This window comes from Selaginella moellendorffii, unplaced genomic scaffold, assembly GCF_000143415.4.
Source record: "Selaginella moellendorffii unplaced genomic scaffold, v1.0 SELMOscaffold_53, whole genome shotgun sequence".
Taxonomy (NCBI): domain Eukaryota; kingdom Viridiplantae; phylum Streptophyta; class Lycopodiopsida; order Selaginellales; family Selaginellaceae; genus Selaginella; species Selaginella moellendorffii.
Genome location: NW_003314314.1, coordinates 1,187,518 through 1,209,884, shown reverse-complemented (window position 1 = coordinate 1,209,884; position 22,367 = coordinate 1,187,518). Strand labels below are relative to the sequence as shown.

General features: G+C 48.5%; 1 protein-coding gene across 1 annotated transcript in view; it reads left to right on the top strand.

Annotated features, from left to right (window-relative positions):
- LOC9636256 (succinate-semialdehyde dehydrogenase, mitochondrial) overlaps positions 1-17,176 on the top strand; it is a 68,232-nt gene extending 51,056 nt beyond the window's left edge. The window contains exons 4-6 of the mRNA XM_024687373.1: positions 16,478-16,749; positions 16,832-16,913; positions 17,006-17,176. Coding sequence (XP_024543141.1) covers positions 16,478-16,749; positions 16,832-16,913; positions 17,006-17,176 — 525 coding nt within the window. The remainder of the gene's footprint in view (positions 1-16,477; positions 16,750-16,831; positions 16,914-17,005) is intronic.
- Positions 17,177-22,367: the final 5,191 nt, after the last annotated feature.

The following is a 22,367-nucleotide window of genomic DNA, read 5'->3' as shown; positions in this document are numbered from 1 at the left end:
CATCCCCCCACTTAGCGGTGTGCCTAAGTTAGCCTCCCTAGCCAAGAGCCCATGACAACGGAGTATAGGTGTCTCTATACTCCTCACCTCACCACGCCCTAGTATGGGGTCGGGACTTGAACCCAGCCTTGCTTTACTAGGGGGTTGGGACTCGAACCCAACCTCCGTAGAATACATCTACGGATTCGACATCCCCGCGGGGAATCGGGTGTAGTGCCCTATGCCTGGTCGACATAGCTAACCCATGCTAATTAGCTTACCTTCGGCACGCCTTTGGGTCTCAACATATGCCATTGCTCAACTTCTCAAATTGATACTTTTAATTGAACTTTGCATAAGTACATAAAGTTCTGCCTTGCAGAAATTCCTCCACTAGATCTCGCGCGTTCGTTAGGTTCTCCTCCGGTTCCCATGTTGCTTCACAGTGTGGAAATCCTTTCCACTTCACATATAACTCTCTCACCTCGCATTCTTGTCACTTGCTCTTGCGCGCATTGAGGATGGCCTCGACTTCGTATTCCTCTTCCCCTTGGATAACCTCAGGTAAAGGTCTTACTTGGTCCTTATGAAGCGGATCCTCAAAATACGGCTTGAGTAAGTTCACGTGGAACACGGGATGCATCTTCCCCATCTCTCGAGGAAGTCGGAGATGGTAAGCCACTTTACCGATTCAAGCCTCAATCTCATAAGGCCCCGCGAACCTATTTAAGGAACTCAAGATCAATTCATTTACAGGAATACATGTATTTTTACCTTTGGGTCAATTTCCGGCTGATCCCACTCGGTAGCCTGAGGTTCTTGGTGTTCAGCCACACCTTCTCCCCAGCTTGGAACTCTATATCCCGGCGCTTCTGGTTCACGTACTTGGTTTGCCTCTGTTGCACCCGTTCCAAGGAATCCCTCACTAGATTCCAAATGTTGAGTCTTTCCGCCGTGAATGCCTCCACTGCGGGTAGCTCTCCATGATACTCAGCCACGCCAAGTTCCACAGGACCTTCAATAGCTCGCCCATTGATGACTTCCTATGGACTCACCCCAATACTCGAATGTGGTGAGTTGTTATAACACATTTCCGCAAGTCCCAAATGACTTACCCAATCGGTCTGGTCTCCCGAGACATAGCATCGCAAATAATCCTCCAGCTGCCTATTCACCCTTTCCGTTTGTCTGTCTGTCAAGAAGTGTTAGTGCCACCAAACTTGACTTAATCCCCATACCTGTCTGTGGGTGATAGGCTGTGCTGAATTTCAACTTGGTGCGATACTGTTTCAGGAGAGTCCTCCAGAACCTACTAGTGAAGATCTTATCTCAATCTGAGATGATCTCTTCCAGCCTTCCCCGCACTCGAACCACTTGTTCGAAGAACAGCTTCACCACACCTTCCGCATCCACTTCCGTTGTGGTGGGTATGAAATGTGCCATTTTCAAAAATCGGTCCACCACCACGAATATCGCATCAAACCCCTCGCTTGGGGGAAGTCCCGTGATGAAGTCCATCGCAAGACATTTCCACGGACAATCTGGAATTGGGATGCTTTGCAACAAGCCCCCACTAGCATTAGTCACGGCTTTGACCTGCTGACATGTTGGACATGTCTTTACATAGTCTTGGATGTCCTTAGCTATATCTGGCCAATGGTACTTCCTCTTGAGTAAGCCCATCATCTTGGGCACTCTGCCGTGTCACGCAAGAGGTCCGTCATGACACTCTTCTAAGGCTACCTTCCTTAGTTCCCCTTCTGGAACATACACCCTCGTTTGCTTGTAATAGATGAGTCCGTTGCGTTCCGCATAGCCTGTTTTCTCTTCTGTTGGCAGCTCACCTCTCTGGTGAGCTTTCCGTGCCTCTAGATTCCTCAACAACACTTCTTGTGCTAGACCATCGTTCTCATATGCTGTCCGCACATCGTCCCAGAAGGTTGCTGTTGCGCTGGATATCGCCAACCTCAAGCTCGCTTTTCGACTTAGCGCATCTGCCACGATGTTGCTCTTCCCAGGCTTGTACAGAATCTCGCAATCAAACTCGGCCAAGGCATTGGCCCACCAACCTTGTTTCCCTCTCAAGTCGGGTTGTGACAAGAAGTGTTTCGTTGCCACATTGTCCGTGTAAACCTTAAAATGTCTCCCAAGGTAGTGTCGCCACTCCTTTGTAAGCGACTAAATTTTCCATTCTACTTTAGTCACTTAACCACACCTCTGACCACTTGGAGGAGTCTCATTCACAACCTCCATAAGTCCAATCCAGGACTTGGGACTTGCTAGCCCCGAGAATGGCATCCATGCCACTCAACATTTGCACTTGGTCCAAGTGCTCCACATGTCCGATCCCATGACCGACACTCAAAGGTACCACCGACATAGCAGCCCGTTACGCTAAGGCCATGCCCAATCACCTTTGCCACACTGGTAGTCCAATACCACTTGCATCACCATCTTGGCTCTCCAAGACTAGGCAAACCATCCGTGAGTGGTCATCTCAGATCCACTCCTTAGCATCCTTAGGATGCCCACCGACAAGGGGAATAGCCTTCCCCAATATCCCTCTGTCAGTCCCCACTAAGTCCCTTTCTGCCCCTGCCGTGTTTGCCAACACTGCCACTGGATCGAGACCCACAGGCCCGACCACTAAGTCCCACGGTCCTCTGGGACTTCCTCACCACACGACTGTGTCCTTGGTCACTACCCCAGAGGACTGCTCCTCTTCCTTTCCACAGTCTGGGCCTTTGGGACAACATTTCGGAACACCGTGGCCTTACGCGAGCCACCTGGGTACTCTCCTCGCCTTCTGCTCTTGGGTGCTCTAGCCATGGGCTTAGAGCGGGTTCCGTTGAGCCACACCAGGTATCCAAGTAGGTAGTGCCACCCACACTTGGACTGGGAGCATCGGCCAGTCGATCTCCCGGGGGAACTAGAGCCGGCTCTTGAACACTTCACCAAGCTACCCCGCTTGTCGGTCTATGTTCACTCTAGTCTTGGACTTCCCAGTGGCCAGCTCATCACCCAACACTGGGTCCGGCCTTCCTGGGCCAAACTGGCCTTTCCTGGCCAAACTGGCTCCACTGCAGTCCTCCCCCTACTATACTTTTGGAGCTCACCAAACCCCCCAGGGTCTGGGAGACGAACGCTTTGGGCTTTCACCCTCTCAGGCTCCAGACTCGGACTCGGACTCGGACTCGGACTCGGACTCAGATTCGGACTCGGACTCGGGCTCGGGCTCGGTCTCGGCCTCGGCCTCGGTCTCGGTCTCGGTCCCGATCTCGGTCTCAGTCTCGGTCTCGGTCTCGGTCCCGGTCTCGATCTCGACTTCGGACTCCATCTCGGACTCCATCTCGGACTCCATCTCGGACTCCATCTCGGACTCCATCTAGGACTCCATCTCAGGTCCATCTCGGGTCCATCTCGGACTCCATCTCGGACTCCATCTCGGGTCCATCTCGGACTCCATCTCGGGTCCATCTCGGACTCCATTTCGGGTCCATCTCGGGTCCACCTCGGACTCCATCTCGGACTCCATCTCGGACTCCATCTCGGGTCCATCTCGAACTCCACTTCGGACTCCAACTCGGGTCCATCTCGGGTCCACCTCGGACTCCACTTCGGACTCCATCTCGGACTCCATCTCAGGTCCATCTCGGACTCCACTTCGGACTCCAACTCGGGTCCATCTCGGACTCCACTTCGGACTCCAACTCGGGTCCATCTCGGACTCCACTTTGGACTCCAACTCGAGTCCATCTCAGACACTCCCACGTGTCATGTGTTGGTCCTTTTGGGTCCCTTTTTGGAGCCTCGCCTTTTGCTCGCTTCGTGCTCGTTCCTCGAGCACTTCGTTGGGAGTTCCACTCCCGCTCTTGACTTTTCAAGTCGGAGCTTTTGGTCCAAACGTGTTACGCTCGTTTGGCTCTCGCTTCGGCCACTACCATGTGGCGCCCTTCTGGCTCCACTTTGGGGCCTTGGGATTTTTTGTCTCACAACTCCACCACCCATAGACGAAGTTCGATGTCCTCATCGAACGGTGAACCATTTTATAAAGTAACACCCACATGTGTTACCATTTCCATCCTTGGTGCGTAGCCAATATTTGTCAATGGTGTGACATTGAAGGCTCACCATGCCTTCTCCATATTCGTCAATGGTTGGACATTGAAGGCTCACCATGACTTCTCCATATTCGTCAATGGTTGGACATTGAAGGCTCACCATGCCTTTTGCATATCCTCTAAGGAGGGTAGTCTCTCCAACTTAGAGACTGATTGAACCACATATAGTGGTTCTCTCCTTTTATTGGTTTAGTTCTCGCTAAACCTCTTAGAGACCCTTCTCTAAGTCAATCCCACTACTCCTTCTCGAGTAGTCTCAATTTCCATCGATATAACCTTTGCACTTTGGAACTTTGAATTTTGACTTCTTGGAGTCAATTTCCTAGGTGTCTCCGACACCTTGCCTTGCACCTTTTGTGCAACTCCACTTCCCATCCTAGAAAGTTCTCTACTCGAGGGCACCATCATCCTCTCTTCTATTTCGTGCCAAAGTTCCAGTTATCATACTTTGTGCTAAGGCTGTTCATGGCCCTATCATTTGGCTACCTTACCGCTCCCTCCCTTGGAGTTTCCACTTTCGCCAAATCGGAGCATTTCGGAATCCCTCTTTGGAAACACACTTCCTTTCCCGCAACTTGTTAGCGTCCAACACATTAGTGTTCCTCGCCTAACTTTATCACTTGGATTCCTTCCAAGGGATTCCACGGCCCTATTTTGGCCACTCATCTTTTGCTCCTATCCGTTGATTGTTGCACCAAGCAACATCGAATCTCTACCTCCCTCCTTGAGGTATTGTTTCGGTTCTATAGCAAAGACTCTTCTTTGCCAAGTCCGGAGGATGTTCACCCCTAGTACGTCTCTTTAGCATCTTCTGCTATGGGCTCTATCCACGGCCCAACTTCGTGACCCTCCCATGGGTCTTTTATAGAGACTACTTTCCTCGGACTCACTATGCCATCGCACGGACATAGTTTATTTCCCTTAGGTGCTCTTCCCACTTGGTCATCACGACCAAGCCACACCACCTTAAACAGTTCAATTTCAACATTTTGAACCAGGAACTTCATTCCTTAGCCAACCAAGGACCTTGTCCTTATCTGGCCATAAGATCACCTAGTGATCTCACCTTGGCACCTTAACAGAGTTGCCAAGAGGTACTTGGTCTTCTAGACCTCCAAGTTGTTGACTATAACCCCGGGGGCATCCCCCACACTTGGCAGTGCACCCAAGCCAGCCCTTACGGCCAAGGGTTCATAGCAACTGAGATTAGGTGTCCCCATCTCACTCACCACGACCTTGGTGCCACTTGCACCAAAGCGTTCAAGTTAGATATGCTGAGCTTTCACACTAAGCAATCTAACCGTGCATCACGACTCCGAGGCATCCCTCGCTTGGCGGTGTGCCCAAACCAGTCTCCCCACTGAGAGTCCATGACCACCGAAATATGAGTGTCCTCATATTCCAAACCATCACCATGCCCTAGTGATTTGGGACTCGAACCCAAGCACTAGAGGGTCGGGACTCGAACCCAACCTCCGTATATGCATCTACGGACGGCATCACACAAGATGCCTGGCGTGACTCCCCACGCCGGTGCACCAACTTATATTTAAAGCGCGCTACAGATCACAGCTTAGGAACCTAGTTCCTCCACACTGCCAAGTCCTCTCACTTGACATGTCTGTGATCATGCATGGACTCCTCCATGCTCGGCCCCATGGCCCACCCTTTTTGAAGTTATCACCTTCAACTAGGGTATTTGTTCCCCCGACGTGCCAATCTCGCTTGGCAAGTCCTCCGACCACTGTAACATGGTTCCTGCATAAGCGTGAAAGTCCTTGACCATCGACTTTCGTTCAAAACCCTCTCCTTGAACACTTGGGAACTACTTTCCTAACCTTGATAGCCTTGCCTCATGGCAAGCTTCAAGACCACGCTTCTGCTGCGCCACTCTGATTTCGCGCGTTCCATGAACCATTTACACTTGGCCTTTCTAGGTACTAAGCTACCTAGAATCGTCTTTGGGAATCTTGAAGGAACTCTGTCCCTCAGCTTGCTAAGGCCTCCCTTTTTGCAAGCTTTCCAAATGCCACATAGTCTAACATGGACAATTCCATATTTTAGACTCTCCATGGCATCACAGTTGCTAGCGGCAACACCCTCGAGCCCCCACTTGATTCTCCACTCCCAGCTGGCATAAGCAACCTTGGTTATGCCCTTTGATTCCTACTGTTCGGTTCTATCCCCTTACTTCCTACTTTTTGGCTTCACACCTTTCCTTTGGTCATTCTCCTCTAGACCAGGAGGATAGCTTTGCACTTTCTATCATGCTTTAGCAAGTATTCTTAGGGATGAACCTACCCAATAGCCTAGGGAGTGGTTCCTCAATCCAGGTATGCTCACCTTATAATCCCACACATTGGGATTACATTGTTGCTTATGGGCCTTTACATGCCCATCACTAGCCTTGCCAAAATTCCATTTTTGGCTTTGTCCAACTCGGGTAGACAGTCCTCTCCTGTCTCCGCAACCTTGGACATTTGGATAGCACCTTCTATCCATCATTCGCTAGGGACTTAGTCCCTTGGGCTTTATCCATTGCCCTCGCGACATCAAACACCACCTTCTGGTGTTCTAGAGTGTTCGGGTGTCCCAATGATGGCTTTCTTGACAATGAGTATTTCCTTTTATGACATTGACTTACTATATCGCAACACAAGCAAGTTATCCCCCGTAAGGGTATATCCAACTTCCCTATGCTATTAAGAAGTCTTGGGTAGCTACCTTCTACCCGTTTAACCAGTTATTTTGCACCTCTTGCTTAGTTGCCTCATAGTTGTCAAGTCCTACAACTCATTGCTTGGTGCTTTCACACCTCCATCATTATCTGGGTCACCACACTCCAACTGCATGCTCTGCAGCTTAGGCTATGCTATTCCCATTTCCATTGGGATTCCTTTGGCAAGGGGTTCTCATGAACCCACCAACATAGCCTCAAGGTATCACACCTTGGCACATTTGGTGTCTCCACACCATCGGCTCCACGAGCCTACCTCTATGACATTTCCCCTTCGTGTCTAAGTCTTTGCCAAGACCAACACCGCTCTTTCTCATGCCAACCATCCGTTAGCACTGCACCATAGAGGTCACACACAACTTTATGTCAAAGTTGTTTTCTTCTGGGAACACCTTTCCCATAACTTTAGCATGGCACATTTTGCCATCAATGAGATACCCTTTGTTCTCATCCTTAGATCCTATGATCCCCCCCCATCCTTTGTGGGGTACAACACACCTCAGTCCAAATGCTTCCATCAGTCCTTTTAGGACCATCCGTTGACTCTACTTGAGTCATCCAGCAGTTTTGGACTTGGTTAATCCATAGACCCGTAAGGTCCTACTTGTGAGGCACTAGCTCACTGGAATACACTTCTTGCATTCCTGTCCTACTCAAAAGGACTATTTTCACAAGTGTTACTCCGACACTTAATTTTGTTCTCTGGGGGCAACCTTTGCCCCTTAGGACTACTTGTCCATGTGATGAGAACACCAACTCATCCACTTAATACACCCCCAACTCCTTGGGTTGTTCCAGCATTTATTAGAGGTAGCCCCGGCTACCTTTTCAAGGACTTGAGTCCTCTTCCGTATTTGACCTCCCATGGTCATTACTTCTGGTCTCACATTCATGAGCGCCAACCTCAACTATATGAGGAAAATCTTGTGACTCCTTTATTGTTTTGGAGTCTCTATCTTTCCCGTGATCCCAACTTTAGTTGTTTACCACAACAACCTTAGCCAATTTACTGAGACAAATGCTCACCCGGATCACATCCTCAACTCAATGAGGAAAACCTTGCACTGTTCCCAAGATCCCAAAGTCGTTCCATTATTGGCCCTTTTCTATCCACCACCTCGTCTACAAGTTCACACATGAACTGTAATGGAGAGCCATGTCTTCCCGACTTGCTACTCCTCAAGGATAGTCCCACTCCTCGGACCTTCCGATGCCAACACTAGTGGTGATATACTTGAGCACCAATAAAAGTCGGACTAAGGAACAGCTCCGATACCAAGTTGTAAGCGACTAAATTTTCCATTCTACTTTAGTCACTTAACCACACCTCTGACCACTTGGAGGAGTCTCATTCATAACCTCCATAAGTCCAATCCAGGACTTGGGACTTGCTAGCCCCGAGAATGGCATCCATGCCACTCAACATTTGCACTTGGTCCAAGTGCTCCACGTGTCCGATCCCATGACCGACACTCAAAGGTACCACCGACATAGCCTCAAGGTATCACACCTTGGCACATTTGGTGTCTCCACACCATCGGCTCCACGAGCCTACCTCTATGACATTTCCCCTTCGTGTCTAAGTCTTTGCCAAGACCAACACCGCTCTTTCTCATGCCAACCATCCGTTAGCACTGCACCATAGAGGTCACACACAACTTTATGTCAAAGTTGTTTTCTTCTGGGAACACCTTTCCCATAACTTTAGCATGGCACATTTTGCCATCAATGAGATACCCTTTGTTCTCATCCTTAGATCCTATGATCCCCCCCCATCCTTTGTGGGGTACAACACACCTCAGTCCAAATGCTTCCATCAGTCCTTTTAGGACCATCCGTTGACTCTACTTGAGTCATCCAGCAGTTTTGGACTTGGTTAATCCATAGACCCGTAAGGTCCTACTTGTGAGGCACTAGCTCACTGGAATACACTTCTTGCATTCCTGTCCTACTCAAAAGGACTATTTTCACAAGTGTTACTCCGACACTTAATTTTGTTCTCTGGGGGCAACCTTTGCCCCTTAGGACTACTTGTCCATGTGATGAGAACACCAACTCATCCACTTAATACACCCCCAACTCCTTGGGTTGTTCCAGCATTTATTAGAGGTAGCCCCGGCTACCTTTTCAAGGACTTGAGTCCTCTTCCGTATTTGACCTCCCATGGTCATTACTTCTGGTCTCACATTCATGAGCGCCAACCTCAACTATATGAGGAAAATCTTGTGACTCCTTTATTGTTTTGGAGTCTCTATCTTTCCCGTGATCCCAACTTTAGTTGTTTACCACAACAACCTTAGCCAATTTGCTGAGACAAATGCTCACCCGGATCACATCCTCAACTCAATGAGGAAAACCTTGCACTGTTCCCAAGATCCCAAAGTCGTTCCATTATTGGCCCTTTTCTATCCACCACCTCGTCTACAAGTTCACACATGAACTGTAATGGAGAGCCATGTCTTCCCGACTTGCTACTCCTCAAGGATAGTCCCACTCCTCGGACCTTCCGATGCCAACACTAGTGGTGATATACTTGAGCACCAATAAAAGTCGGACTAAGGAACAGCTCCGATACCAAGTTGTAAGCGACTAAATTTTCCATTCTACTTTAGTCACTTAACCACACCTCTGACCACTTGGAGGAGTCTCATTCATAACCTCCATAAGTCCAATCCAGGACTTGGGACTTGCTAGCCCCGAGAATGGCATCCATGCCACTCAACATTTGCACTTGGTCCAAGTGCTCCACGTGTCCGATCCCATGACCGACACTCAAAGGTACCACCGACATAGCAGCCCGTTACGCTAAGGCCATGCCCAATCACCTTTGCCACACTGGTAGTCCAATACCACTTGCATCACCGTCTTGGCTCTCCAAGACTAGGCAAACCATCCGTGAGTGGTCATCTCAGATCCACTCCTTAGCATCCTTAGGATGCCCACCGACAAGGGGAATAGCCTTCCCCAATATCCCTCTGTCAGTCCCCACTAAGTCCCTTTCTGCCTCTGGCCGTGTTTGCCAACACTGCCACTGGATCGAGACCCACAGGCCCGACCACTAAGTCCCACGGTCCTCTGGGACTTCCTCACCACACGACTGTGTCCTTGGTCACTGCCCCAGAGGACTGCTCCTCTTCCTTTCCACAGTCTGGGCCTTTGGGACAACATTTCGGAACACCGTGGCCTTACGCGAGCCACCTGGGTACTCTCCTCGCCTTCTGCTCTTGGGTGCTCTAGCCATGGGCTTAGAGCGGGTTCCGTTGAGCCACACCAGGTATCCAAGTAGGTAGTGCCACCCACACTTGGACTGGGAGCATCGGCCAGTCGATCTCCCGGGGGAACTAGAGCCGGCTCTTGAACACTTCACCAAGCTACCCCGCTTGTCGGTCTGTGTTCACTCTAGTCTTGGACTTCCCAGTGGGCAGCTCATCACCCAACACTGGGTCCGGCCTTCCTGGGCCAAACTGACCTTTCCTGGCCAAACTGGCTCCACAACAGTCCTCCCCCTACTATACTTTTGGAGCTCACCAAACCCCCCAGGGTCTGGGAGACGAACGCTTTGGGCTTTCACCCTCTCAGGCTCCGGACTCGGACTCGGACTCGGACTCGGACTCGGATTCGGACTTGGACTCGGACTCGGGCTCGGGCTCGGTCTCGGCCTCGGCCTCGGTCTCGGTCTCGGTCCCGATCTCGGTCTCGGTCTCGGTCTCGGTCTCGGTCCCAGTCTCGGTCTCGACTTCGGACTCCATCTCGGACTCCATCTCGGACTCCATCTCGGGTCCATCTCGGGTCCATCTCGGACTCCATCTCGGACTCCATCTCGGGTCCATCTCGGACTCCATTTCGGGTCCATCTCGGGTCCACCTCGGACTCCATCTCGGACTCCATCTCGGACTCCATCTCGGGTCCATCTCGGACTCCACTTCGGACTCCAACTCGGGTCCATCTCGGGTCCACCTCGGACTCCACTTCGGACTCCATCTCGGACTCCATCTCGGGTCCATCTCGGACTCCATCTCGGGTCCATCTCGGACTCCACTTCGGACTCCAACTCGGGTCCATCTCGGGTCCACCTCGGACTCCACTTCGGACTCCATCTCGGACTCCATCTCGGGTCCATCTCGGACTCCACTTCGGACTCCAACTCGGGTCCATCTCGGACTCCACTTCGGACTCCAACTCGGGTCCATCTCGGACTCCACTTCGAACTCCAACTCGAGTCCATCTCGGACACTCCCACGTGTCATGTGTTGGTCCTTTTGGGTCCCTTTTTGGAGCCTCGCCTTTTGCTCACTTCGTGCTCGTTCCTCGAGCACTTCGTTGGGAGTTCCACTCCCGCTCTTGACTTTTCAAGTCGGAGCTTTTGGTCCAAACGTGTTACGCTCGTTTGGCTCTCGCTTCGGCCACTACCATGTGGCGCCCTTCCGGCTCCACTTTGGGGCCTAGGGATTTTGTGTCTCACATCCTTGAGTGCCTTGACCACCACAAACAATTCCTTCTTGTGGGCAAGCCACTTCCGTTGAGCCTTGTCCAACTTCTTTGAGAAGAACGCTACTGGATGGTTGTCTTACTTTAAAACTGCGCCCAACGCAAAGTCCGAAGCATTCGTTTCTACCTCAAAGTCCTTACCAAAGTCTGGTAATGCCAACACATGAGCCTTCCTCAACTTTCCTTTGAGGTGGACGAATGCCGCCTCGCATTCTGCTGTCCATACCATCTTCCCTTTTCCTGTTTGGTTCGTTAAGGGCAGGGCTACTCTCAAATAGTGTCTGATAAACTTTTGGTAGTAGTTGTATAGCCCCAAGAACGCCCCCAACAAATGTACATTCAATGGTCACTCCCATTCCTGGATCGCTTGGACCTTCTCTGGGTCCACCTTGAGCTCGTCCTGGCCCACCACATGCTCGAGAAACTTTACCTCTTGTTGAGCAAAGTCACATTTGCTCTCTTTAGCATACAGTTTGTGTTCCCTTAGTTTCTCAAACACCTTCGCCAAGTGTTCGGCATGCTCCTCTAGCGTCTCGCTATAGATCAGGATGTCGTCGATATAGACGACCACGAAGTGATCCAGATAGGGTAAAAAAAATGTGGTTCATCAGCGCCGAAAACGCTGCCGGTGCATTGCATAGCTCGAAGGGCATCACCAGAAACTCAAAGCTCCCATACCTCGTTTGACAGGTTGTCTTCTCGACATCTTCCTCGGCTACCCTGATCTGGTAGTATCCTGACCTTAGGTCAATCCTCGAGAAGTATTTTGCTTTTCCCAACCTATCGAACAGGTCCTCAATCCTTAGCAAAGGGTACTTGTTCTTCTTTGTATACTTGTTGAGCAATCGGTAGTCTATGCACATGCGCATAGAACCATCTTTCTTTTTCACAAATAACACCAGTGCCCCATACAGTGACTTGCTCAACCTAACATACCCTTTGTCCACCAACTCCTCTAGTTGGCACTTGAGCTCTTTGAGTTCTTTTTCGTTCAAACGATAGGGGGGACGAACCACCGCCTCAGCACCCTCGACCAGTTCAATCTTATGTTCTATCAGTCGTGCGGGGGGCAACCCCGCCAGTAACTCCTCCGTCATGGTATCCTGGAATTGGTCCAACACCCGCTAGATCACTAAACGTACTTCTTCTGTTCCTGTCTTTTTATCACTCTTCACCGAGAGTAAGCACAAAAAGGCTGCCTTAGTTCCTTTAGTGAGTTGTCCTCTCGTGGACACTAGGTTTAAGCAAGAATCCTTGGCCTTGCTTTGCCCTACCTTTAAATCCTGGGCCTCCACCCTAGATCTTGTTCCTTGGGCATTCGCCAGTACCACAAAGTTCCTACCTTTTCCATGCAGGGCTACCACGAACCGATTGAACCAATCCATTCTGAAGATCACGTCAAATCCCGCCATGTCCAACACGGTGAAATCCATGTCCACTTTCCATGTCCCTACTTCGACTCTCGCTTGTCGAAGTACCTCATCGGTGCTTTGGCTACCTTGAACAAAATCTATAGTCCTTGGTTCACCCAGCTGCTGCATCGTTAGTCCGGCTTGCCAGACTATGTCTGCAGCCACAAAATTATCCGAAGCACCCGTGTCAATAAGGATCTTAAAAAAGCTACCTCCGAGCTTCCCTCGGAAGGCTAGTAGATGTCGCGAACGACTCTCTACCAAAGTTGCTTGTGTAATGAGTAACTTTGAGTTAGGGACTGGATCACATACCTTAGTTTGGACTTCACCCGACTTGATGGCTATATTGGCTCTGGCCTTCTTCGGGTAGGGACATTCCCTCGAAAAGTGTCCCGCTTCACTGCAGTTGTAGCATACGTTGTTTCCCACACTGCTATACGACTTGACCTTCTTATCCTTGGGTTTGTCTCTTTTCGCTTGACTCCCCCACGTACTCGCTCGCTGGCCACCGAATTTGCCTTTCTAGAACCCCGAGGACTCATTCTTAGAGAAACTCTTCTTGAATTTCCCCTTGCTATACGTTCCCCTTGGTTTGGCCCTTTTGCTAAATGTGGATCCCGACCCCGTCGCAGGTTATCATTGAAATGCACCTTGATGGCCGCATCCAACGCTTCCTTGTAGTTGGTCGGGTTCCAGCGCATCACCTCACTGCGAGCCCAAGTTTGCAAACCTGATATGAAGGCATGGAACGCATCCATATCCCCCATGTCCGTGACAAGTATCCTCTTTGCCATGAACCCATTCACATATTCTTGGATGATTCCAGTCTGCTTCAGCCTACTCAACTCATCTCTCAGATGCAGAGTCACTGTGGCATTCGGAGGAACGTATGTTGCACGGATCCTCGCCTTCATCATGTCCCAAGTGGCCACCGGTCCTTCGTTGGCCTCCGTCGTTCTCCACCAAAACTTGGCATTATCTGCCAAATATGGTTTTGCACATGAGACCTTCTCCGAGATCGGTAATTGCAACGCTCGGAAGTAGTCCTCCATATCGTAAAACCAATCCTCCACCACCTTATAGTCATTCACTCCCTTGAAGACCGGTGGGGGCTTTGGTTTGTACTTGGGAACTGCCTAAGGGACTGATTCTACTTCAGTCTGTTCGACCTTGTTTGGTTCTGCCTTAGTCCCTGCCGAAGGGTCCGCACCTTCTGCGCTGCCAGCATCCGTAGTCTTTCTCTTTTTCTTCCGCTTCTCGTCACGCTTTAGCTTGCGTACGAGAGTCTCCAGCAGGGCATTGGTCTGTGCCAATTATCCTTTTAGCACATCCAATTGAGCCTTGGACGACCGAACCTCGCCACCGGACTCATGTTTGGAAGTTTCCTCACTAGAGTCCTCCTCATGCAAGGATTCCTCATCCATAGCCTCTCGTTCCACTGGAGGCTCCAGCTCTGGAGGAGGTTTTGTCTCCGCCTTGGTTCGCTTCTGCCCTGCCTTTGCCATCTCCCAGCAATCCGCCTCTATCCTTCGCTAGAACTGAGGAAAAGGCTCCGATACCAAATTGTAAGCCACAAATTTTTCCTTTCCAATTTGCCAGCTTACCTCGTCTATCCAACCAACACTGCCTTGGCTTGTGCTAAGTTCCATTGCCAAAGTTCTCACCTATTGTACCAGCTCCTACTTGGTCCTACTTGGTTTCAGCTACTCACTGCACGAGTAACAAAGTGTTAGCCATCCATCTACGGTTTCCCAATTCTCTCCCAATCCCCCTTCCCGGGTTAGACTTGACTTAAGGTTCGGCTACACTCCCCGCAGGCACAAGCAGCCAAGCACACCAAGCCTCCAAGTTCCTAACACCCCTTGGTACAACAAGACTTGATCATGGGACCCTCTAAATCCCAAGCCTTGGATGCAGCACTTGCTTCGGGACGTCGGGGCGAAACACCATGGCCTAACGGCCTGGTATGGGTACCTCTACCCCCCCACTTCCATCCCGAAGGGAATGCCCAAGCCCCTAGGAAGGGCGAGGACCAATGAGCCACAAGGTACTCAAGTGCGGCACCACTCCACCTGAGCCGGGAGCACCATAGTCGGTTTCCCTTTCGGGAGTGGGAGCTGCTCTTGAACACTTCCCTGGGTGGCCCCTCCAGCACCACCCAAGCCTATGCTCACTCCCACCCAAGGCCCCTCGGCCCTAGTCTCAACCTCAAGTCAGTTTGGAGCACTACTGGAGAATTCCTTCAAGACTGGTTCCTGGACCTCACTATCCCTACTATACTTTTGGAACCCCCTGCAGCTCCCCCCCCCCCCCCCTGGGAGACGCACGCTCACCCCTTGACCCGTATTAGTACTCGGACTTAGTCTTTGGCTCGATCTCGGACTCGATCTCGGATCCGACTTCGGATTCAGTCTCGGACTCAATCTCGGACTCAATCTCGGACCCGATCTCGGACCCGACCTCGGACTCGACCTCAGACTCGGTCTCGGACCCGATTTTGGATCTTGGACTCCGTCTCGAACTCGGTCTTCGAGTCGGTCTTGGACTCGATTTCGGACTCTATCTTGAGCTCGGTCTTAGAGTCGGTCTTGGACTCGATCTTAGACTTGGTCCCATTCGATGAACTCTTTATCATTTTGGTCATGCTTTCGGGGCTCCTTTAGCCTACGACACCTCGGCGAGTTGATTCCTTACACTTGAAACTTACTAAATATGGAATGGCGCTAGATTGCAAATTTGGATATGGGACAAACACCATTATGTTTAATTCAATTTTTATATTCCGTAGATATGCCAAATGAGCAAATCTAAACACTTTCCATAAATAGCATTTAGGACCGAAATAAGACTAACACAAAGGGCGTGATAGCGAGGGTGTTTGGCAAACACGGTAAGCTATCATCCAGCAATATTGAGGGACCAATCTCAATATGCGAGGGTTCTTGTCAAGCCAGTGCAAGACAAAGCAAAAGAGAATTAAGAGCCAAGCCGAGTATGCTTAGCTAGAAACATATAGGAGTTCCTACCTTATGTCCATTTAGCTAAGTATAGGTGCTAAGCCCAGTAAATTAACACTTGAACAAGGGCGTTGATAAAGGGAATTAGCAATACTGACCTCCTGCCATTGTGGTAGTAAGGAAAGAGTGTCCGTAAGGACTAGCCGACATGTAACTTGCGATACCCAAAGTCACATTCGCGACATCCGCTATCTGGTTTTTAACTAAACAAATCTATTCTCTAATTTCTTTTTTTTGTAATTCGTTTTTAAATATATTTGTCATCTTGTAAAACCCATCTTTAACACTTAAATTTTATTGCCACTATCTACATTCTTTGGAGCTATAAAATATAAATTCTAAATAACACACTTTGTCCAAGAGTTTCAAGTGCACACTTTATGAGTATCATTTTATTTCTTTTATGTAAAATAGTTTTATACATTTATTTCAAGAAGGTGGGATTATGTTGATATTGTAAGTGTATTTAATATATATAATAAAAGGGTGTTATGTTTTTATAGACCTTGACCTAAAATAAAAAAATTATTTGGAAGGTACAGACTTGGAAGGTACAATCGCTAAGTTGGTCCACAAGGGATTCTATCAAAGTGGCCTGTCGTGCATTCACATGCAACGTCTTTACGTGAAAGGTGAGGTATCCGACACTTGTCTTTAAATTCTATCGTATTCTTTGTTCTCAAATCGAGCTTTGATCTAACGTATTTGGTGCTGGTTGTGTAGGTGAAGTATTCATTGATCACTGCCATTAAGAAACTCAAAGGTGGAGATCATCGCCAAGATGACACATCAATCAGGCCCATGATATCCAGGTCGTCGGCAGCTACAGTGGAGAAGAGCGTGAACGAGGCAGTGAAGGCAGGCACCAAAATTTTAGTTGGTGGTAAGCAAAGGGAAGCTTTCATGGAGCCAACAATCCTGGAAGACACTCCCTTTGACACAGATGCAAGGAAGGAAGAGATTTTCAATCCCATGATCCTTCTCTACTCATACAAGTAATCTCTCAAAGTTTCTTAGCTCCTGAAGTTCTTCTTTACTTCCTTTTTATTTCTCTAAACTAAAACGGTGGTGACGCAGTGATTTCAAGGAAGCTGTGAAGGAAGCTAACAACACATATTACGGTCTCCAAGCCAGCGTCTTTACATATGATCTAAACAAGGTCTTCTATGCGTTTGAGCACATAGAGGTAGCTTTGCATTTGAGATATAGAAAGTATTGATCGATTGTTTGATGATTATTTGATCCTCACAGGCTGGAGGAGTTTGCCTCAACAATTCGCCAAGCACGTGCGTTGATAGTCAGCCATACGGTGGGATCAAAGACTCTGGAATCCAACGAGAGGGTGTCAAGTACACGATGGACGACATGCTTGAAACAAAAGTTTTAGTCATGTGCAATATAGGCAATGCATCTTACTTTTGATCAAGCTCGAGCTCGAGCTCAAGCTTTCGAGAAGAGTAAATACAGTCTATCCACAAATCATTACCCAGTTGTCTCTAGCACTATCAACCTTTTACCTTTAGGACGGAGAATGCTTGTCTATAAGCTCCTGGGAGAAGGTCCATAGCTTGTGAGCGAGCTTGGGATCTCTGCCATAAGTGCTACAGTTGGATTTGTTGGAATCCACGAAGTATTGCCCCATGACGTCCTTGAGGCTTGGATGTAAAGCCGTAGCACGTCATAGCAGCGCCCTGAGAGATCAATCACGTATTAGTCACGAAAAACTTCCAGATAATTGGGAGAATTCTTCTTACCTGTGGCACATTTTTCCAAAGGAAGCTGGAGAAGAACTTGAGAACCCCTGCATGAAGATCAAAGTTCCATAAGTAACCGAAAACAATGACAAGACAAAGAGACAAACTCATTATGTAGAATGTGTACCGCATCAAAGGTGTCATTATAAACCTACAGTGTTGGCTGTGATGTCAACTCCTTCAGCCTAATCAGCGAAAGAGAAAGCATTGACGAAAGAGAAAGGTGAGAGAGATTTCAAAGCATTAGACGAATACCTTGAATCTCATTGCCAGTTCTTTGGCGTGGAAGATGTTCGTGAGCTTGGATTGACTGTATGCTCTAGTGTTGGAGTACCTTTTGGAAGAAAAAAGGAAGAATGTAAGCTCACGAGAAAAGAGAGTTTTTTGGTGTACCAGGCTTTGTCATTAAGGTGTGAGAACTGGATTCCACCGCTGTAAGAGGCAATATGCGCAATGGAGGAGAGATTGACAAACACTTTCCTTGGCGGTCTCCTTCATTTTGTCCAGGAGCAAGTTTGTGAGAAGAAAATGGCCTAGACATCACAACAAGATAGAAAAGATACCTGGATCAATGTATACACGGAAGATCATGGAAATATTTTGATCAAGATCGAATTTTTCCTCATACCTTGTAAAGTTCCATCACTTCGGAGGTGAGCTTGGAAGCATCGTGCCAGGCATGGCAACTCGCCATCTCCAGGCACAGCAATGGCCGGAGTATGTGCCGTCCCAAAGTAGTGTGGAGCAAAACTCGAGCAAATGGCGATATCACCTCTCTGGAGGAGCTCGCCGCGATCAAAACCACACCTTTGATCACCACCTTCATCACAGAAATGAAAATCCATGAGATGATCCAACTATAGTGGCTTGGAGCTTACCTGCGTTGAGCTTAGAGATTTCAAGATCTTGGCAGCTGCCATAAGAGCGAGCAATCCACCATCGCGTACGACCAATGAGAATTTTAGTTCCTGGCAAAAGCTCAGCAGCAAATTCACCTGCGAGCTCTAATCAGAGAAATCAAACAAGCAAGAACAACAGAAAAAGCTCTCTTTTTTTCTAGAAGACGATGAATAGGACACTCACTTGTGACTGGCGCTCGTAAGGATTGGGAAGACCATCTTTGTCACGGCCACCATTTTTGCCCAGCCGGCTCGTCAGCCAGGCCGATCATACGCAGCAACACTGTGGCCGGTTTGTCAAGCTAGCGGAGCCATTACATGCCTCCAAGAGAAGACATCACCTCCAGAACCATGCACCAAAACTATTCCTTTGGAGCTCAAATATCCTGGATCAATTTCCACAATATGTTCTTCTCCTTCTTGATCACACCATCCAGAAATTTTGGACGGCAGGCTCAATGAAGAGCTTAGAAACAGTGGCTTCGATCCTGGAAATGGTAAGCTTACACTCCTCAACAGCGAGTTCGATCCAAAACTTCTCTGGTCTCTCGGCCATCCCTCGCAATCTCTGATGTGCAAGTGCAAGCCTTTGCAGAGCATGAACTTGCTGTTAACAAGCAGTGGCGACTGCTTGTCATCCTTGTCGCTCTTCCAGAGCTTTTGGAAGATCCCTGTGGATCGAAAGTGCTTGCCGCACCTGAGCTTGACGATATATTTATAAAAGAGATTCTGCCAGGATCAAGGAAAGAACTTTAGATTATGGAGAAAGAGAACTTAGAGAAAAGCTGGAAAAAGAGGAAGATGTGATCAACAGAAAACTTACAGATTCTTCATCTCCCTGGGGAAATGATTTTTTCTTTGCCTGGCAGCTTGTCCTGTATGAATTTGCCCGATCGCCCTAAGAAATTTCCAAAAATTGTAAGGCCATGGATGGTGGATGCAAGAAGAGGAATCCTGATTAGGGGGCTGCAGGAAGGAATGGACAGGTGCTGGATCTAGATGACACATTCATTTGCAGAAAAAACTCAAGAGGCCCAGGTATACGAAATCATAATCTAACATCAGACTCAAATCATGTTAATGATTCTGTGACTGCATTTGAGCATCTGATCAGCGAGGTAAATTAAAGATTGCACCAGGTGGTGACAGGGATTTGTCAAGGATGTCCAAGCTTGCTAAGTGCAACATGAAGAGGCTAGTTGGATGATGTTCGCCATCTTGTGGCATTGAGATCAAGCCATTCAAAGGAGAAACAGATGATAGGGAGCTTGAGAAACTGTTTCTCAAACTGTCTAGGGTGGAAGATGTCACCCAGTTCTTGTGGATTGGCCAGCCAAAGGAGTTTGAAGCAGAAGTGCAGTCTGCCTTGTCAAGAAAGTGGTACCTAGCACCAAATTGTGCTTTCTTTGATACAATTTGTCCAAGAAAACAGCCTCGCAGGTGTCAACAGGGGATGATCATCAATTGAAAGAGGGAAAGAAAAAACAGGGCAAACCCGCTGAACCTGAATGCGCTTGTATGGAAGAAGAACATGAGCACTGGAGGCGTTCTTGAGCAAGATGGCAATGGCTTACTGCGTTGTCAGGGCATTGAGGATTGCATCAGGACAAGGACCGGTTTCGTGCGTAGAATAAAGGTTAAGCATGAGTTGAAGAGGCTAATGTTGAGGTTCAGGCATTGAGATCAAACCATTCGAAGGAGAAGTAGCTTTTGCTCAAGCTGTCCAAGGTGGACGATGTCACTCAGTTCATGTGGAATGGCCAGCCAAAGGAGGAAGCACAAGAGCACTTACTGGGAAGAATCTTCGCAAGCTCAACGCCAAAACCAAAGATAGGTGAGTGGACAAAGCGGTAGAGTAAAACATAACTAATTATTAATCACATAAAATAGTTGTTAATTTGTTCTTATGATTGATTAGCTACTATATTATGGCCGCAGAGGATTAGTTCGATGCAGTGGTATGTCTGCTGCCTTACAAGACCAGCGGTATGTCTTGTCTGCGTATACTTGAAAAGCTATCCCCAGAATGCAGAACAACAAACATAGCCTCTCATAAGCAATCATAAGCTCATGATTTTCCCTTTTGCAGTGGAAAGAAAACAGCTTCCAAAAGCCAGCAGCCAAAGAGTTTTTACGGCAAGGATGTATCTTGGTTTTTACCTTGAATTTAGGCGTTGGCTTGGGATTCTGTTGATCGTAGCTGACGAAGTGGGACTTCATAAACGAAGAAAACATCATTGGCCTGATCGAAGCGTTTGAAAAGGATAATCGACTTTCATTGATTCATAACAAACGTTATCTGTTCCAAGCAAAAAAATGCTTCACTTGTAAGCTAAATGTATTGATTTCAGCAGAAAGTAGTTGGCAAAGCTCAAATTTTGTACCTACGAATGCTTTCATGTATCAGTTTCGAACCAAAAGCATTTAGGTTTAGGTTCGATCCTCATTCAACTGAATTCGAGTGATGTTGTTCCTGAAAAACCCGGTTCGATTCCGTTCTTTACGCTCCGTTTTGAACTGGAATAACTTACCGGCAATTTCAGCTGATGAAAAACATAGGTCTAACTGCTGCAAGAAAGCGCATAGCATTTGTTCTTGTCGGCCGTTGGAAGCTGGACTAGCCTTTATCTTGTTCTCCAGAGCTGATCCATTCTACCAACTCAAAGGAAACGAAAAGGAACGCCCGAAAGTCTTATGTTCAGTGCTGATATACTGCCAGGGATAGAGCAATGTCGGTGTAATGGACCAGCCAGCCCTGCCATTGACTTATTATTGTCGAAGTGCGCGCTTGTGTCTTAAGAAGGCAGACTTTTCACGGAAAGCAGGACTGTACGTAGATGAACTTGGGCACCTGAAGAAGTTTGAGGCACTGTTGCTGTCGACGATCCCGCGCCATCCGAATTACCATCTGAACAGAGGGGAAAGCCAGATTGCGGACCTTCAAATCGCCCTAGTTGACGTCAAGAAGAGAATCAGACAACTTGAGCCCGACATGCACGGCAGAAACTCGCCGTACAGGAGCAGGAGGACGACTTCCAAACTCAAGCCTCCTCGAGCGTCGTTAAGAGCACCAAAGACATCAAGACTGCATGTTGAGCCGGTGAAGTCACCAAAGAAGGCTAGAAAAAGTTTGAAGAAGACAGTTAAGCAGCGGGAAACTTGGGAAGATTGGTCGATGAGACTGAGTGAGGCTCCATTGAGCAGGCGTTCTGTGTCGCCGGTCTCAAGAAAATCGCCGGCCAGGAAAAGTAAGAGTCCTTTGAGGAGCCCAAGGAAGAGCTCAGCAGGTTTTGTTTCCTGAAGTTCTTTTACCTCTACTAACGGTTTATAAGTGCAAGTACAGCAAGGAGTTGACACTGACGTTACCTCGTCATGCAGTTCCGAAGTTCTGGGAGGAGTCCCATAGAGCTTGTTCGTCCTGTGGCCATCACGACGAAGGTGACAGAGATGGCTGCTGGAGGTTTGGAAGTCTGGAAGACAGGTCTGGGACAGATAGGCTTCGGGACCTTTCTAAGAAACTGCTAGCATCTGACTCTCGAGGCTCTCGAGCAGCTTCTCGAGCAGATTTTTGGTCAGACTATTGGTTAGATTTTCGTCACAGGAAGAGAGAATTATCTGGGAGTCCCATCACTCGGGCATTGGCACCTTTAGAAGACGACTTTATTAATCTCCAGGCACTTGTCATCGAACTTAAGCGCTCTTTGGATGGTTTCAAACTGCGGTTTGATGAGGAAGGTAGACTGTGGCGGTCAAGAACGGAAAATCTCGAAAAGGATTTACAATATTTGCGACATGACATGGAAGTTGACATCATGTCTATAAAAAGGAGTATACAGGAAGAAGTTAAGAAAACTATGGAAGGATTAAGCAATGACTTGGCTGCAGCGGAGGACTTGTGGGCCTTGAGTGAGGCTCAGAAAAAGGAAAAGCTACAGCATGTCAAGGACGAGTCATCTGCTA